The sequence below is a fragment of the Sphaerodactylus townsendi genome, linkage group LG03 (genome assembly GCF_021028975.2).
Source record: "Sphaerodactylus townsendi isolate TG3544 linkage group LG03, MPM_Stown_v2.3, whole genome shotgun sequence".
NCBI classification, from domain to species: domain Eukaryota; kingdom Metazoa; phylum Chordata; class Lepidosauria; order Squamata; family Sphaerodactylidae; genus Sphaerodactylus; species Sphaerodactylus townsendi.
Genome location: NC_059427.1, coordinates 10,283,520 through 10,302,759, shown reverse-complemented (window position 1 = coordinate 10,302,759; position 19,240 = coordinate 10,283,520). Strand labels below are relative to the sequence as shown.

The 19,240-nt window shown below is 46.8% G+C and overlaps 1 protein-coding gene across 1 annotated transcript in view; it reads right to left on the bottom strand.

The window, feature by feature from the left end:
- Positions 1 to 13,751, bottom strand: part of LOC125429982 (E3 ubiquitin-protein ligase TRIM7-like) — a 120,551-nt gene extending 106,800 nt beyond the window's left edge. The window contains exons 1-3 of the mRNA XM_048491619.1: positions 13,644 to 13,751; positions 10,858 to 11,004; positions 4,097 to 4,105 (exon numbers count right to left, since the gene is read on the bottom strand). Of these exons, the coding sequence (XP_048347576.1) occupies positions 4,097 to 4,105; positions 10,858 to 11,004; positions 13,644 to 13,751 (264 nt within the window). The remainder of the gene's footprint in view (positions 1 to 4,096; positions 4,106 to 10,857; positions 11,005 to 13,643) is intronic.
- Positions 13,752 to 19,240: the final 5,489 nt, after the last annotated feature.

Here is a 19,240-nt window from a genome sequence, read left to right as displayed (position 1 = left end):
TCTGTGTACACAGATTTACATGAAACCAGCATGGTGTAGTGGTTAAGAGCAAGTGCAAGAAGCAGGTTAGATTCCTTACTCCTCCATGAGGTAACAGACTCTTATCTGGTGAACCAAATTTGTTTCTCCACTCCTACATTTCCTGCTGGGTGACCCAACCCTGAGCCAGTCTCTCTCAGTCCCACAGACCGTACAACATGTCTGTTATGGGGAAGGGTAAGAAGGGAAGGGGTTTGTGTATGCATGTGGAGCCCACTTTGGGAGAGAAAGGCAGTGTGTGGATCCCAGAATTGTTCTTCGAGCAGAACAATGGGATTAGGGTCTTTTTCTCCAACTCAATGCTGTATAATATTTTTCCAGTGAAGAAGAGGCATGTTATCTCTGTGAGCCACAAATTCACAGTTTTGAGAACTGTCTGTAATAATATCTTCTGCATGGAAAAAGAGCTTTGCCCAAAAATAATGTTACAGAAATCTCTGGAAGAGCATAACATTGTGAATGGGTTAATGGAATTCATCTACACAATTTTTAAGCATTGCATGAGATATACAGTCTCATTCTACATAAAATAAAAACTAATCCTTATTTCATGATAAATAACCATCAGACTATAATGTCTCTTGAACAGAAAACTATTCAAATTATCTATAGGTAGATGTTTCCATTAAAAAGCATTTCATTTTTAAAATCTGATTTAATAAAAAAAAATTAAATCAATTTAAAAAAAAATCAATATTCACGCTTCAACTTTTGCCAGACAGTTTTAAAAAAACAAAGGAAAAGTTTTGTGTTTGTGTCATCCACTAACAGTCCAAACCAATTCAATCTGAGGCTCCCTCCCCCACCAAAAATGATGCTCAAGGTTGTATTTGTGATGATCCATACAAGCTGCAATGTAAGAATCCCATTCAAACACATATCAAATATGCATTGCAAGAACTAGTCCCTCCTTTACAGGAGCCCACCAAGAAGCAGTGTATGAGAACATGACTGTCTGCCTCTCCTCTTCCCCACCCCAGAACATATTTGTCAGCCACAACAGAAATTTCCCTTTTCCAAAACAACCTAAGATAATTTCTTACCAGTTCTTTTGACCTACCCTACACTCCCAAGTGAACATGCAGGACTTACTTGGCTGATGCAGGCTGGAAAAAAAAATAAAAGATTCTAATTTCCTCCACAATCTATTTTTATTAAAAGAACATAAATATTTTGGCTCTTGGTTTAAGGTGGCTTAAAGTAATAAACTACAACATCCCAATGAAACCCCAAGAGTGTGGTGTGGTGGTTAATAATGCTGGATTTAGCATCAGGGAGAACCAGGTTAGAGTCCCCACTTGTGCCACAGAAGCTGGCTTGGGTGGGTCAACACTGTTACAGTACACCTTAACCTGCCCAGCTGGATTGTTGTGAGATGTAACATTGAAGAGAATGACATCAGCTATCTTGGGATCCCATGGAAATTAGGGGTATAGATGCATTAAATGAAATAATGAAATAGCAAGTTCCAAATCGTCCCCCCCCCATTTACTCTTCCTCCCCCTCCTTGTTGGAAATCTGCTGGTTCTGCGCCCAGCTTGCACCCACCTGCCGCCATCTGCCCCCTCCCCACCCCGATCGAGGGCATTGCACTCTCAATGCCCCAAACCCAACATAACCTGCCCGGCTCCCTTCCTCCCTCTCTAGGAGATGGCCCCCTCCCAAGACCTTCGTTTTAAAAGCCCTGTGGCCTCCGATTGAGGGGGAGGAACAAACCAATGAGCTGGGGGGGATAGAAATTTCCACGCGCGTGCAAGATCTGCAAGGCTGGAGAGAAAAGTGATCCCAAGCAGCCCGGTGACCATAGCCGCATACCCAGGAGTTCCTCCTCTCTCTCCCCTGCACCTGCCGAACAAACCAATGAGCAGGGTTGTTGTTTTTTGAAGATTTCCACGCATTGCAAGACTGGAAGAAAAGAAAGTTACCCTAGCCCTTCCCAGTTCCCACATTTTTGCTGTTCCCCCCCCCCCCTCTGAAAGAATGGGGGCAACCAGACCGGAGCTCGGTTTACCTTGCTTGCCAGCCAGTCAGATTCCGCAGCAGGGCTTGCAGGGTTGCCGGTTGGTCGCGGTCACGCCACCGCCACTGGAGCCACCCGGTGACTTCCACCCGCACCCGAAGTTCCTCCTTCCCCCCGCAACTGCCTGCCTGCCTGCCTGCGAGACACACGCAGCTGCAGTCGGCTTCGCCTCTTCGCCCCGGCCGGCCGTGTTTCACCTGCACGCGCCAGTTAGTTCCCACTGTTTCACAGGGAAGAGGCCGCCGCCGCCGCAGCATCTGTAGTCCGTTTGGTAGGAGGCTTTGCTTACGCGCCAGGCCAGCACGCAACCGCACTGCTGCTGAGGAGGAGGGGCGTAACGAGGCAAAAAAAATCTCATGGCTCCCTCATTCACATGCCCTTCCAACTGGCAAAAATCGGGACTTTTTAAAATCGCCGCGGGACGCGGGACAAGTTCTTTAAAATCGGGAGGGTCCCGCGAAAAGCGGGACTAATGGTCACCTTACACAACACTCTTACCTGCAGAAGATCACTGGCTGGCTGCTGACATGTCTCCTGCATCTCCTGGATGAGGCTGTCCACAGAGGAGAGTGCCTCAGAGAGTTCAGCCAAGTTCTGGTCCCTGTTTTTTGCTACCTGCTTCTCAACTTCTTCTATCTGAGTCAGCAGAAGTTTCTCTTGTTCCTCCAGAAGTGAGTGTAGTTTCCTGAACTTTGCTACAATCTCTAGCTTCTCTCCTGTCGTTTGCTTCTGAAATAGAAAGAGAAAGGAATTGGGTCAACATAACAAGCACAGCTTGTCTTAGCAGTGGAAGTCAGACATGCATCCTAGACTTTAAGAAAAGTTAATTTCAGTAAACATAGAGAACTACTGGGTGAGATCCCATGGTTAAGAATACTGAAGGAGTACAGAGTGCATGATGGATGGGAATTTCTTAAAAGTGAGATCTTGAAGGCACAATTCCAAGAAGTTCCAGTGTGGAGGGAAAATGGGAGGTATCTGAATAAACCAGAATGGATATCTAAAGAACTTTCACCTAAGCTAAGATTTAAAAGGGACATGTACAAGAAACGGAAAAGGGGGAAATCACAAAAAAAAGGAATACATACAAAAAAGGAATACATACAAAGTGTTGGGAGAAAGTCAGAAAAGCTAAAGTGCATCAGGAGTTCAGGCCTACTAGATAAGTTAAAAACAATTTTTAAAAGGATTTTTTTTGGTTATGTCTGTAACAAAAAGAAATGGTAGGATCACTTTGTGGAGAGGATGGCAAAATGCTAATTGAACAGAGAAAAGGCAAAACTGTACAATGCCTTCTTTCTCTTGGCCTTCTCTCAAAAGGAAAATAGTGCTCAACCAAGGGAAGATGGAACAGATGATGTGGTAGGAGAAATCCAACACAGAATAGATAAAGAGATAGTTCTGGAATATCTGCCTACTCTAAATTCAAGTCTCCAGGGCCTGAAGAACTATGTCACAGGAGATTGAAAGAACTGGTAGAAATAATCTCAGAATCACTTTCAATAATCTTTGAGAATTCCTGGAAAATAGGAGAAGTCCCAGGGACTGGAGGAGGGCGATCGTTACCCCACCTTCAGAAAGGGAAAAAAAGAATCCTAAACAATTAGTGCTCAGTCAGCCTGACATTAGTACCAGGAGACATTCTAGAACAGGTCATTAAAAAGTCTGCAAGCACTTAAAAGGGTACGCAGTGATCCCTAAAAGTCAACATGGGTTTCTTGAACACAAGACATGCTAGAATAATCTTATCCTTTTTTTGACAGAGTGACAAGTTTGGTAGATGAAGAGAATGCTGCGGATGTGGCATACTTTGATTTCAGTAAAGTCTTTGACAAGGTCCTCACAGATATTCTTGCAAAAAGGGTAGTAAAACATGGACTGGACAATGCTGTTACATGGATTTGTAATTGGTAGACTGATTGTCCAGGCCAGAGCGGGCGACCCACCCGTCAAGCACAAGCCCAGCCCCAAATGTCAGAAACAAACCTGGACGGCTTGAGGATGAGCACTGGTGAAGGAGGGGCTGGCTATACTCACCCCTGGGCCCTGGTGTTGCGGCTGAAGTAGAGGCCAGGGCAGCAGGCATGGCTGCAACCAGGCCGGGTCCCAAGTGACCCTGGGGGAGCCTGCGGCCACAACAAAACCAGCACAGCAGCAGCTGCCACTGACATGCCCCTTGGAATGCATCCAGGCTGGTGGAGGTGCCCAGGCCAGGCATGCCCCGCTGCCAGATGGTGGGGGGGCTGCAGGGACAGGCAGCCAGCTAATGAGAGGGAAGGGGGTGGGCCCAAGGAGCTAGGAGGGGTGGGTGGCTCAATTGGTTGGGAGGGCTGCGGGAAAGAGATAAAGAGTGGAGGAAGGAGGAGGTGGGAAGTGTGGGTAGGAGGCATTGGAGAAAGGAGGAAATGAGAGGTGGTAGTGAGAGTAGGAAGGAGAGTGGTGCAGAGCAAGGACTGAAAGGAACAGTGGAGGAAGGAGAGTGGAGGGAAAGAGGCAAAGAGAGGGCATGTAGAGGAGGACATAGCCAGCAAGGGGAGGAAGGGGATGTGCAGAAGGCTGGTGAGGAGGGCCAGCAGTAGGGCAGGTGCCCCACTTCCACCACCCTGTGGTTCAAATGCTTAATTGCCCCCTGCTCCCCATCCACTAGGAGCCAGGATAGGTCTGTCAATGCCCAGGAAGGAACTGAAGGGAAGGAACACTGGCAGGAGGGCGAGCCTAAAGAGGGTGGGCATCACACTGACCTAACCCAAAGAGTTAGGTCTCAGCAGTGGCTCTTCGTGCAAAACATGATTTGCTATGTCTTGGTCATGTGAGAACTAGCCCCGCCTATCATCTCCCCCCCTCACCCCCCCCCCACCAAGTACCATGTTTCATTTTCTCTCTGGAAGCCCAACAATGCAGCTGTGTTTTTTCCTGTGTCTCTCTTTAAACCAGTCATCTGGGGGCATCTGTCTCTCTCTTCAAACATTTAAACCAGTCATCTGGGGTCATGGAAACTATGGGAGGAAATATAATACAGGGAGAGTACAGAGATATGGTCATGCTCAGTCCTCTTCCAATCTCCATCCCAGCCTGAGTCATGCTAGCAGGGAGGCTAAGGAAATTAACCCTTCTCCAACACTGATGTGCAATGCCAGGTCCATCAAAAATAATGCCAAAACTCTGCTGGACTTATTTGCAGTGCAGAAGGTGGACCTAGTATGCATGACAGAGACCTGGGTTAAAGAATGTGAAACTGTCACCCTGAAAAAGCTGCCCCACTCTGGCTTTTTGGGCCTCCAACAGTCCCAGACAAAGGATAGGTGGGGTGGATAACAGGATCAGTCTTGTGGTGGCTGTACTTGTTTCTCCAAGGTCAGGGACAGAAGGTAGAAATTGGTGAGAGAACGTCTGCCCGCCACTCAGCATGTGGAGTTCCACAAGGGGAAATTCATCAATCTTATTTAATATCTATATGGGCCCTCTTGCTGGGTTGATCTGGAGGTTCTGATTGGGCTATCATCAATATGCAGATGACCCCCAGTTATAGCTGATGATGAATGTTCGACCAGTTACTGCCCCAGATGCTCTGGCCAATTGTTTTGGAGCTCTGGTGAGAGCTCTGGTGGATTAAAAAAGAGTCAATAGCAGTTAAATCCAACTAAGATGGAGTTTACATGGCTGGGACGGGAAGGATTGGATGGAGTGTGCAAACTGTCAGCTCTTAATGGTGTGCAGTTGATTGCTGCATTGACTATCAAGAGCTTAGCTGTGCTCCTGGACTCCTCTTTTGGTGATGGAGGCCCAGGTGGTACACACTACTTGCATGGTGAAGCAGTTGGCCCCCTATCTGTCCCAGCCTGACCTGGCCATAGTGATCCATGTAATGGTTATTTCTACACTGGACTACTGCTCCTCAATTTATGCAGGGCTACCATTGGGCCTTCTCTGAAAACTCCAGATGGTCCAGAGTATGACAGCGAGAGACCTCACAGGGACCTCCTGGCAGTCCCATATTCAACCAGTGCTCCACCAGCTGCACTGGCTCCAGGTGGAGTACTGAATCAAGTTCAAGGTCTTAGTGCTGACATATAAGGATCTAAATGGTCTGGGTTCTGCATACCTATGGGACCACCTGTACTGGTATGTGGCCTGGAGATCACTGGTTTCAGCAAATGGACATCTGCTGAAAGTCCCTGGCCTTAGGTTGGCTGTTCTAGCTGATCTCTATCTGGGCCAGGACTTTTTCAGCCCTGACCACAATCTGGTAGAATGCTCTGGGTTTCAGATCTATTCCATAGGCAAATGGTCAGTTTGGTAGTAACTGGTCTGCTCCCTGTTCCTCAAAGGTGTCCCGGTATTCCAAGCAGTCCGGTGGCAGCTGGGATCCTTCCTCTGGAATGCAGAAACTCAGGATTATGGATTTGGGGTCTTGACCAAACTTGAGCTCCTGCTACTGCCAGTCTATCTGAGGGTTGTTCTAGTACAACCAGCCCATGCCAAGAACCAGGGGAAGTGGGGCATATGGGTGACATCCAAAGACATCCACTCCTTTCACTGCTGGACATGGAGTATAATGGGGACTGTCTCTTGGGACACTGGACCTGATTTGATGAGCCAACCTTCTATGGCTTCAACATTTATGGGCCATTGTTCTTTGTCCTTTGGTGGTGTTGTGCAAAGGTCGTATCTATATATGACTGGAAGGCCCCAGAGTCCACAAGGGCATGGGCCAGAAGCCCGCAGTTTCCTAGTAACAATAGGCAAACAGAGATGAGTAGGTGTCGGAAGTTGTAGGAGTTGGAGCCTCTGGATGCGGTGAATCTCCCCAAGCTAAGATGCTCACAGTCACCTGGGGCCTGGAGTTTAATGGGACCTGGAGTTTCTCAGTGCAAGAGCATGGAAAGTGACCTGCACTCCCACAATACAAGCATTGGTTGGCTGTTCAGCGTCAAACTTCCTCTTCAGGGGTGAGGTGAGGTCGGATCGGCACCCTGTCATTGTGCGAACAGGCCACAAGAATCTGGAGCACCTACGATCAGCTCACCACCTGAACCAAAGACTGATTCATTGGTCCTTGTTATTTACCTGATTGTTATTTACCTGATTTGACTTCTGGATTTACCCAATTTGACTTCTGGATTTAATATGTTCCCAAGGCCCAGAATAAACAGGCAGACGCCTTGTTACAGAAACCTGAGATTGGCAGTGACAAGCCAAGTGACCTGCATTCTGTCCCAGTCCTGGCCCCTGAAGTCTTTTCAGGAGTCATTGAGGCCCATACATTGACAGAACATATCCAGTCCCAGCAACAAGAAGAACCCTGGAAGGTAGCAAAGATCCAGCAACTCCAGAAACAGGGTCCTGGGAAACCATGGGATTTTGTGCTACATGAAAATGAGTTGTGGTTTCATGGTCGATTGTATGTGCCCACTGACCCTTTATGGGAAGAGATCATTCAAGTGCACCATGAAACACCCGCAACAGGACACTTTGGTTGCTTCAAGACAACTCACTCGATCACCCAGGCCTTCAACTGGCCCTTTATTCAGGAGGATGTGCTCCAGCACATCCAACAATGTACCACATGTCATTGGGCCAAACACCCAACTTGAAAACCACCAGGGCTGCTCCAGCCCTTGCCACCAGCTTTGGCATACAGTGTCATTAGACTTCATCACTGACCTCCCCAAAAGCTAGGACTTCATGGGTTGTAGTGGACTCCTTCTCTAAAATTTCCTTCCATGTGCTGAGCTTCCCAGTGCTCAGGAAACATCCCAACTATACCTTGCCCATATATTCCGGCTACATGGGATTCCTGAGCACCTGATTTCTGATAGAGGAGTACAGTTTACTTCCCAGTTCTGGAGAGCACTTCACAAGCACCTCGGGACCCAGCTACACTTATCATCTGCTCACCACCTGCAAACTGATGGGCAAAAGGAAAGAGTGAACGCCATTCTGGAACAATATCTCTGCTGCTATGCAATTGAGCGGGTCTGCTGCCTCTTGCGGAGTTTGTAAATAACAACTCAGAACACTCCTCCACAGGGTGCTCTCCGTTCTTTGCTAATTACAGGTAGCACTCTAGGTTCTGGCAATCTCCGCCAACACCCATGTCCATACCTGCAGCCGATTACTTCTTCCAGGAGATGGAAGCCCAACAGGCCCTGCTTAGGGAACACCTCGACCATGCCAAAGCCACATATAAGGCTCAGGGGGACCTCCACTGACAGCCAGGTAGTTATTTGGCTCCAGGTAACTGGGTCTGGCTGTCTACCCGGTTCTTACCCATGTCACGACCATCACGCAAACTCACATATTGCTTTATTGGGCCCTACATGATCACTAGCCAGATCAACAGTCGCATTTCAGTTCAAGCTATCTCCATCTCTACACATCCACCCTGTCTTCCACAAATCGCTGCTGGTACTGGCTCATGACTCCCTCCGTCGGGGACCACCATCACTGCCTGTGTTAGTGGACAGCCAGGAGGAATTTGAAGTAGCTCAGATCCTTGACTCTGTTGAGCTAAATGAAATAGGCACTGACATATTCAGATCAGCAGCTGTCAAAGGAAAAAGTGCTAGTCAGCAATTTCTCCCACAAGCTGATTGGATAGTGACTCTATATAACTGTCCAACAAAGTGAGTGTGGTGTGGCATTCTTGGAGTTTAGTTTGAATGGGAGTGTGTGATTGCTGGCAGCTGGACAACCGGAGAGTGGAGACCAAAGTGAAACTGAACTGCACGTTAAATATTCTGCACTAAAGATAAAGCCTTTCTTTGGAAAAGAGCAAGTTATGCTGTTTGATTTTTTTCTCCTGGGCAAGCCGGCGGGAGAGCTTCCAGTGCGTTTATATTGCTGCGCTAACAGACTCACGCCTTCATCGAGGAGTATTGCAATATCTTGTTGACTGGAAGGGATATGGTCCTGAAGATCACTCCTGGGAACTGGTTCATCAGGTCCATGCTCCTGTGCTTCTCTGGCACTTCCACAGATGGTATCGACAAAAACCTCCCCCACTGGGGGAGCCCTGAGGGAGGATAATGTTATGGCCCCACCTGCTGCAACTGACAGCTTCTCTGAAGAAGCCCCTGCTGCAGCTGACAGCTTGCCTGAGAAAGGGTTAATGGAGCCTTGCAGAGAGAAGCCAGCTGAACCCACACAGGCTCCTGGCTCAGAACTAATCAGCAAGGCTAAAGACCATGCTAGCAGCTCTGAGTCTCCAGATGCAAGCCTGAGGTGCAGTCGGAGATTGAGACTGGCTTTAAAGGAGAGACACTGCTCAGCAAGGCTACAGCCTAGGCATTATCCAGAGCCTTTGAAGAAGCAGTCCCAGGCAAACAACTCTGATGAATAAAAAGCCTTGGGCAGGAACTGCAATTGTGGCTGCAAAGTGGATTCTACCTGACCTTGCCCGCACACCACTGCTGGCTCCAGACCTGACTGACCACGGACTGGCTCTGACCTTGATTCCTGGATTTTCCTGGTTGCTGTATGCTTTCCTTGCAATTGACTCCTGGCCTGATTGACTTCTCTTTGGACTTTACTCTTTGTTGAACTGTCAGCAGCCCCACCCTGAGCCTCCTCAGTACTGCATGTTGCTGTGGCAGCACACCAGCCCCACCCAGCCAGCACATAGAGTCTCCATGAATCAGAAGCAATTCCGTTTCTTGGGGGATGGTGCAAGTATACAAATGGGGAATCAACAAGTTCACCTGCTCAGGGTTCATTCTGGAACAGAGAGCACCTTGGAAAGTCAACTGATTGTGCCCCAAACAAAATCACCCAAAAACAAAAAGGGAGAGGGGTCTACATCTGGATAAAAAAGCAGGGGCAGCCCACCCACTAGGCAGCACTTGGGAACCATCTAGGATACCAGGGACACCCAGAGTGTCCAGTTCTGCAGAATCAGTAGCCCTAGTGCTTGGGCGTAACTCTGCTTAGAATTGCAATGTCAGGTCTGCCTTTGAGGGCCTAATCTGCTTGAATATTGACTGTCTGTGCACAGAAATTCCAAACAGGGAGGTGATGCCTCACAGGTTGACTTTTCTACTATTTTATGCCATCTGCCCCCCACAAAAAAAAAACAAGTAGCTTTAGAATCTGTTGACTTCCCAGCTACATTGACACTTACGAGCAGGGCTTGGCTTTCTGTCATTACGTCTGCATTACACCCCAATATTCTTTCTCTTTCCTTCTTCAGAATCTCCAAATGCTTGCAGAACAGATCCTGGGAGAAGAAAGAACCAAAACTGAGACTGGTTCCTTTTTAAGAAGTTATTATAAAACATGCAAGAAGCTAACTGTCATTAAGGGCCAAACCAGATGTTACTGCCCTACATCTGTAATGGATTTCACAAACGCTGAGCACAGGGGCCCCATTTTCCTCTGATGGCCATTAAGAATAGAGAAATATTCACAGTGCCAATTCTGCTGTGGCATGGAGATTGGCTCGGTGTTTCACCCTGCTGTCCACCAGAACGCCACAAGTCTACCACAGGAGGGGGCTTTGCATTTTTTTAAAAACATCATTCTCACTCAGTATTTCACTATATTCTCTAGCAATATACCAGCAGTGACAATTAAAAAAAACAGGGAAAGGCTATTGGGTGTTGGTTCAGAATGCAAGACAGGAGGCACTGGATTGGGCATGGTGAAAAAATGAGTACTTTTCATTCCACACTTTCCCAAACCCTCTTGGAAAAAATGCTGGAACAGAAACTGGAGCCAGTTTCCCCATGACAAGACAGAGGAGAAGGGAAGGATCCATGGCTCATTCCCTGCTGATTTCCTACCTTGTACTCTTGGGAGGCCTCCTCAAGAGGAACAGTCTTGTGATCTTTGTGCTTCTTGGATTGGACGCAGACCAGACAGATGAGGGCTTCGTCATCCTTGCAAAAGAGGTTCAGTGCCTCCTGGTGCTTCTGGCAAACTCTCCCTTTTCTAGCAGCCACGACTGCCTGAGGCACAAAACAAGGAGACAGGATTTGTTTCAAACCCCCATCCTTCCAAACTATGTATCTCTGTCATAATGACTGAATGTAATTAGTGCCTTATTCATTAGGAGAAAAACATTTTTATATAAATGTTGAATGTAAACAAGTGTAACCCTATGGCGTTTGGCATTTATTTGGAACTGGGGTGGGGGTGTCCCAGGGAGAGAGCTTTTTTTGGGGGGGGGGGATCCTGAAGAACCAGAGTTCTGAGGGAAAACAGGGAGAGAGAAGGCATCTGGATCCCAGTGCAAAGAACAGGAGAACAGCGCTTGCCTCAGGATTCTGAGAGGTGGGGCTTTGAGAGGTGGGGCTTCTGGTGAGTTGCCAGCTCTATTTAACCATCATGCAGATCTTTTCATCAATTTCTGAGAGGCAGCAGCAAGACCTGTAATCTCTGAAAGGCAACAGACGGCAGCTGAACAGAGAGAAAAAAAGTGATCGGGGGTGTGTGTGTGTGTTATCCTTAAAACTAAATATTTAACTGTGTTTTTTAACAACCATAAGAACATAAGAACAAGCTAGCTGGATCAGACCAGAGTCCATCTAGTCCAGCTCTCTGCTACTCGCAGTGGCCCACCAGGTGCCTTTGGGAGCTCACCTGCAGGAGGTGAAAGCCTGTGCGAACGGCTGCCCAGGGACGGCGTTTTTGCCGTCCCTGGGCCACTCTAAATGGCCTGTGCAGAAAGGGCCTTTGTGAGTTTTTTTAGAATTTGGGAGAGCTTTTGTTTGTGTGTGTGTGTGGGGGGGGGTTCTTTGTTTTTGTGTTTGCCTCAGGTTTCTGAGAAGTGGGGCTTCTGATGTGCCACCAGGTCTATGTAACTGCCATCCAGATCTTTTTAACAATCTCTGAGAGGCAGCGGGACAGTTTTATCATTAAGAAACAATCTTTCAGGGGAGAGTAGGAGATAAGTTAGTGACTTGATTAGGGTAGAGGTTCAGACACTAGGTCTCAGTTCCCAGGGCTAGGTGAAAAGGGGCTTGGCTAAACAGGCAAGGCTAAGACTGATTTTGTGGGGGAGTTTAGAGGTGAACTTTTTGAAAGGGAGACCCACAGTTCTGTTTGTGTACTATTTAAGAATACTAAAAATGGATACTCAGGGAGTTGTTGCAGTAACTTACAACAGCTGTGATATGTTTGCTTTTTTACTGGAGGATGTGAATAGCTACATCTGCACCAAGTGCAAGTTTTTTGCTCTCTTGGAAGAGAAGGTCCTGCAGCTTAAGGCACAAGTATCTGCTCTTCAGCCCATTAAGAAGAATGAGGATTTTTTGGGCAGAATGGAGGAGACGGTACTGGAGAGAAAACACTGGAGAGTTCCCAGAGGAGGAAAACAGTTCTCAAACAGAGGAGGTGGGCAATTGGAGGAACCTTACACATAAAAGTAGAGGGACCAGGAAGCATTCTGTGAGTTTAAAGCTACGTAATCTATTTGAAGTTCTCTCCCTTGTCAGTGAGAATAAGGAACAGGAACATGAGCAAAAGAGTCAGACATTTGAAAATGTGCAAGTGACAGAGGCTTCAGTCCATGAAATGGCCCCTGCACAACCCCAAAGAAGATCTATGGTGGTGGTAGGGGACTCCTGGCTGAGGGGAACAGTGATCTGCAGACCTGACAAGATGTCTCAAGAGGTGTGCTGTCTCCCTGAGGCAAAAATCTGTGATGTCACAGAGAGCCTTGTCAAGCCCACTGCCCGTTATCCCTTCCTTTTGATTCATGTGGGAGCAAATGACACTGCAAAATGTTGCTTTTAGGACATCACAAGGTCTTTTGAGGCTCTGGGAAGCTGAAGGATTTGGATGCACAGGTCATCATTTCATCTCGACTCCAGATTGAAGAATATGGCCGAGGTAGAGAAAGAATAGTAGAAGTGAAAAACTGGCTTTTTTGCAGGTTGTACTGTCAGGAATGATTTGGCTTCTTGAACCATGGTCTGTGGTTTCATGAAGATGGACTACTGGCAAGGGATGGGTTGCACCTGTAGGTGGGAACATTTTTGCTAGGAGGCTCACAAACCTGATCAGGAGGGTTTTAAACAGTTATTTTGGGGAGGGAGATAATATTCAAAAGGGCAGGCATTCATCAAGTGCTAGCGATAATAATCCAAAGGCTATACAGGACTGAACAAATAGTTCAAAAAACCAACAGTGGGAGGGGAAAAACCTTAAATTAGCAGCCAGGGGGAATGAACCATGGCCTTAGAAATCTCTACATGGCCTTAGAAGTTGTCTATACCAATAAAGGCTTGCTGCTGTTTAAGTTGTGGTGTGTGGTTAAAAGTTTAATAAAAATGTATTGTCGAAGGCTTTCACAATTGTTTGCAAGTGGATTGTGATGTTCTGCACAGTAAAATCCAGCTGCAAAGTGCACTGAAAGTGGATTGAAAGTGCATCATTCTCCATGTGTGCAAGGGGCGCAAATGGTGCAATGGGCTAAGCCTTTACTCCCAGACAACAGTCATTCAGATCCCGGCAACCAGTCCAGTGGGATCCACTTCCAAGTAGACTGGTGTTAGTGAAGCTATATAAGTAGACAGACACAGGTCTTGGTGGTTATAAATATCTAAGGTGCATTCTTTCAGGCTATCACCTTATGTTCACTTACCTGCATCAGGAAGGCACTGGAAAACCACCGGGTCAGCAGGGTATACCCTACGGTAAAGGTAGTGATGTGATGTCTGTTAATGAAAGAGGAGTGCACCCACCAGCCCATCACTTATCCCACTTCTCCCCCTCCCCCCCAAGGCGCTTCCTGCTTCAAAGGCCCGGTGGCTCCAGCTGAAGGAGGAAGGTTTATTCGATACTTTAACTTTCTTGGTAGTGATGGCCAGCGGGCACATCCTCTGTCATTCTGAAGAGAAGAAACCATTTTTGTCTTGGGAGGGGGTTAAACAGAGACACATGAGCAGGTGCCCTGTTTCCCCAAAGACAGATTTTTCCCCTTCCCTGCACTTCCAACAAAAGTGCCACCTCCTGTACTCACCTAATTTGGGAATAAAAATGACTCTCTTCCCACCCTGTGCTCGCCAACTGCTATGTCTGTGCTCTATGCCACATAAAGACAATACTGAGTTGTCATCCTGGGCTTTTAAGAAAACACTAATTCTGTACAGTTAATTGTGGAGTCCTCTGTTGGTTAGGACTGTGAGAATTTTTTTTTGCTGGATCAGATCCGACAAGTCCTCTGCCTCCAGTGGCCAGATACTGTTGGATAGCTCAGAAACAGAGCCGCTATAACGTGACTATTCTGTTTATACCAAGTGTGTGTTTAATCAGAAGAATAATTCTTCTGAACATAGAGGGTTTGTTTCTCCATTATACTGCCTAATAGCAGTTGCTGCACATTCATGTTTACTTCCTTTTATAAGCATAAGAGCATAAGAACGAACCTGCTGGATCAGACCAGAGTCCATCTAGTCCAGCACTCTACTACTCGCAGTGGCCCACCAGGTGCCTTTGGGAGCTCACATGCAGGATATGAAAGCAATGGCCTTCTGCTCCTGCTGTTCCTGAGCACCTGGACTGAATCCCTTAAAAACCATCTAAACATCTTGTGGCAATGAATCCCATAGAATATTTTCTACCTATCACATTGTAATCCAGTCCTTCTCCTACAAAGAGCTGGCTGTGGTTTCTCCTCATCTGCATTTTCTCTTGCCCAAGGTTACCCAGTGAAGAAGAAGAAGAGTTTAGATTTATATTCCCCCCCCCCTTTCTCTCCTGTAGGAGACTCAAAGGGGCTTACAATCTCCTTGCCCTTCTCCCCTCACAACAAACACCCTGTGAGGTGGGTGGGGCTGAGAGAGCTATGAAGAACTGTGACTAGCCCAAGGTCACCCAGCTGGCGTGTGTGGGAGTGCACAAGCTAATCTGAATTCCCCAGATAAGCCTCCACAGCAGAAGAGTCCGAACCTGGTTCCTCCAGATTCGAATGCACTTGCTCTTAACTACTATGCCACTGCATAGGAAGGTTTGTTGTTGTTGGCTGGGGGGAGGGGGAAGCGATGGGCCAGCGACCGCACGATCGATTGGAGTACACCTGATGACCCATTGCTCCCCCCCAACCTGGCAGATTTGGAGATATGAGAAAGGGAAGTGGGCACTAACACAAAATGACAGGCATGGATTTTGGGCCAATCAGAAAATACTGGAAAGGTTGGAAGATAAAGGAATCTTTTTCTGCAGATGTAAAGGTGATGCTTTATGGGTTTTTCGTAAGCATCTAGTGTGCCACCTATGTGGAAGAAAACTCTGACATGATAGAAAGCTAGTGGAGGGGCACTTGGCTAGGTTGACCAACTTCTTGGAGAAAAAAAATCCTGTCCCTTTAATAGAGGCTTAATGGGTTACACGTGATGTTAGTTATAATGTGATGGTGATTTAGAATTGACCTGGTGCAAAAAATCATTGTTTGGTCGTGGTGGGGGAGGGTGGCTGCCCATATGGGGGGGGGGGCAAACTCAAGTTTTGTCCCCAGGCTACAGTTTGCCTAGGTACGCCCCTGCCCCCCCCCCCAGCCCCACCGGCAGCTGGCCATGCCCCCGTGCTTGTAAAAGCAAAGGACCCAGCACGGAGCCTTCCAGTTGCTTCTGCCCTCCCCAGAGGGGAGAGCAGAAGGGACTGCTGGCTGCCAGCTCGCAGCCGGCAGCACGGGGCAGGGCTTGGAAGGAGCCAGCAGCCAAGAGGGGGGCAAGGCTTGGTGGGTCCTCTGGCTTCCTTGGCCCCACCCATGTCGATGATGACATGGACGGGGCCAACAGCACCAGAAGACGACAAGGCAGCAGGACTTCCTGCTGCCTTGCCGTCTTCCTGGTCATATGGGGGGGGGCGATTTTGCACCCCCACGTGACCAGATCAGTGGTGCCCGGGGACAGAGGGTACCGCCTGTTCCTAGGCAAATATGCCACTTCGAGCAAGAGTAGTTGAAAACATTAAAAAAAGGCTTTTTTGGTTATGTCCAGAACAGAAGGAGAAAAAGGATATTATAGTGTCACTGTATGGAGAAGATGGCAAAATGCTAACAGAGAAAAGACAGAAGTAATCAACACCTTCTTTGCCTCAGTCTTCTCCCAAAGAATGAAAACTGTGCTCAACCAGGGGAACAGAAGACACAGGAGCAGAAATTCAGCACAGAGTAAAGAGGTAATGCTGTAATATCTGGTTATTTTTAATGAATTCAGATGAACTACATCCTAGGGTATTAAAAGAACTGGCAGAAGTAGTCTCAGAAGCTCTTGCAACAATCTTTGAGAATACCTGGAGAACAGGAGAAGTCTCAGAAGTCTGGAGGAGGACTAATATTGTCTCCATCTTCAAAAAGGGGGAAAAAGAGAACCCAAACAATTACCACCCAATCAGCCTGACATCTATACCACAAAAGATTCTAGAGCAGATCATTCAACAGATAGTCTGTAAGCACTTAAAACGGAATGTCGTGATTACTAAAAGTCAACATGGGTTTCTCAAAATAAAAGTCATGCCAGAATAATTTTATTTCTTTTTTGATAGAGTGACAAGTTTGGTAGATAAAAGGAGCCTTTGACACAGTCCCCAGTGATATTCTAAATTCAAAAAATATTCACAAAGTCTAGTAAAATGTGGGCTAGACAATACTACTGTTAGATGGATTTGTAATTCATTGACTGACCAAACCCAAAGGGTGCACACCAATAGTTCATCTTCATCCTGGAGAGAAGTGAGTAGTGGGGTGCCACAGGGTTCTGTCCTGGGACCAGTGCTATTCAATATTTTTATTAGTTACTTAGATGATGGAATAGAAGGCATGCTTCACCCAGGTTGGACTGGATAGCCCTTGTAGTCTCTTCCAACTCGATAATTCTATGAGAAGGAGCCTCCAGAGATCTGCAGCCAGATCTTGTATATTAAATTCTACCTGTAAATAGTGAGATTTGCACTTTTGCATTTCTAAAACATTGTCCTTGAATGCTTGTAACTGTCCTGTCCTGTACTTTCCTTCCTTTTTCTCAGTACTATTGTTTGTTTAATTTCATTTCCAGGGAAGGCTAATGAAACAGCAAGAATTCCACTTGTTCATTTCTGAAAGATTGTTCTCAAGTGTCTGTAAGGCATCACAGGGATTTTTGTTGTTGTTTTTTGGAGGTACAATTGTTTGTATGATGCCTGTTCTGGCCTGCTCTGTTCTATTTTGAAGGCATTTCAGCCTTGAAACTGTTAATAAAAGCATGCTATTTCAGAAGTTCAATTTCTACACTACTGCTGTGGAGTGTCTTTAATTCGTCACCCTGTTTTTTTGCAATACTATTATTTGTTTAATGCTCATTATGCCCATCCCAGATGCATGCTTGTCCATGTTGGGTTGAGTCAAGAAGAATTTCACGCATAGATTCAGAGTTTTGTTGCACAAACTGATAGATGTGAATACAAGACCTACATTCCATCTATACACTGATTCTCTGATCTTAATGTTCTTGGAAATTCTTACTACTACTACTACTAGAGAGAATGACTTGACACATCCTCCTACTTGTTACTAGACTAGTAGAACAAAGGGTCATAAACTTTTGCTCATTAGGAAGTTGCATTCAGGAAGCTGGCTAATCTGTCCGGTTACAGGGCTCAACTACATATCCCACTGTCTTAAAGGGACAGAATCTCCTTACTATTTATTTATTATTTATTATTTATTATTTATTAATTTATAATTGATTTTATATACCGCCCCTCCCCCGTAGGGCTCTGGGCGGTGAACAGCACAATAAAACAACAATTACATTAAAACCCCATTAAAAAAGCAAATTAACAAAATTACATTGGCGTCCAACTATGTCTAATGCTAATACATACAGCTATTATAAAAATAACTGAATCTTCTTGGGGCAGCACACTCAATCTGGCTCATTCTGACTTTCACCGCATCCCCTTTAGGAGAACTTGTTGCTGGGGAGGAGGCATCTAGAAGCCAGGAGGCTGGAAGTGGGGAGAGTGTGCAGGTGAAGAGAGGTGGTACTTAAAGCTGTTTTCTCCTGGAGTTTCGTTAAGAAATGGATCTTAAACTTGGAACAGAGCCTTTACTGAGTAAAAAATAGAAAAACACCTTTATCCCAATGCCCAAACCCTCCTTCACTAACTGCTTCTGGAATTCTCATCCATTGGAAGTTTCCAAATTTCTTCCTGGAAAAGCCCTAATAATGGAAGGAGGGCATAGTAGCTGAGGCAAACCAGGGAAGGGAGAATGCATGAAAGCCTGCTGTGCCCAAATCTTTCAGTAATGGGAAAACTATACTAGCCCATCCCTATAGCTAAAAAAAACCCCTGGATTTTGTTGGTTTTTTTTCTCAATTTAATAAATAATGCTGGAGGAGTTTAGCCCAGCCTTAGACTAACGCGTTGGCCTAGATTCAGTTATCTACTCCCCACTCCTCTACCCACTTCAGGTGGATTTTATTCTTTAAAATGATAGGACATCTCTGATGAATCTCTGAAGCTATCAGGTGGGTCCTGGAAATTTCCCAGCATTACGACTGATTGCCAGGCCACAGAGATCAGTTCTCTGGGAGATCATGGCTGTGCTGGACGGTGGGTTCTGTGGTATTATAACCTGCTGAGGTCCCTCCCTTCCACAAACCCCTTTCCAGGATCCACTCCCCAACTCTCCAAGAATTTCCCAACACAACCCTACCCTCAAAGGGGTGCTGAGAGACTCATCCCACAGAAGTGAATAGTGGCTGGAATGGAGTTCAGGGCTTGGTGTCTGGTTTGATGCTCCCTGAGATGGGAAGATGGACCCACCTGTTGGGGTGAGCCAGCGAACCCAGCAGAGCCTCAGACAGAGCACAGGAATGCCTGCGCCATCTGTTGCCTTCTGGGCGCACACGTTCACCTGTCACAAGACCCCCGTGACTCACAGGTTACAAGATGCCCTGGACAAAGGGACAAAAGGTACATACCCCCAGGTATGGATTAGGCCCAGACAGGAACATTTCCTCCCGCACATACGCAGCCCCTATGAGTCATGTATTGAGCAACATCCTCCCGCTCTCCCACCTTCCCCAAACCCTTAATAAAAGGTGCCAGGGACCCCAGCTCGGCAGATTAGCCAGATCCATCAATCACGTTATATCGCCACTGGCTTCTCTCCACCGGATGATATCGCTGCGTCTTGTCTATTCATTGCATCGTCCGTAACGACTTCACCACCCCCTTCTGAGTGTCCAAACCCTA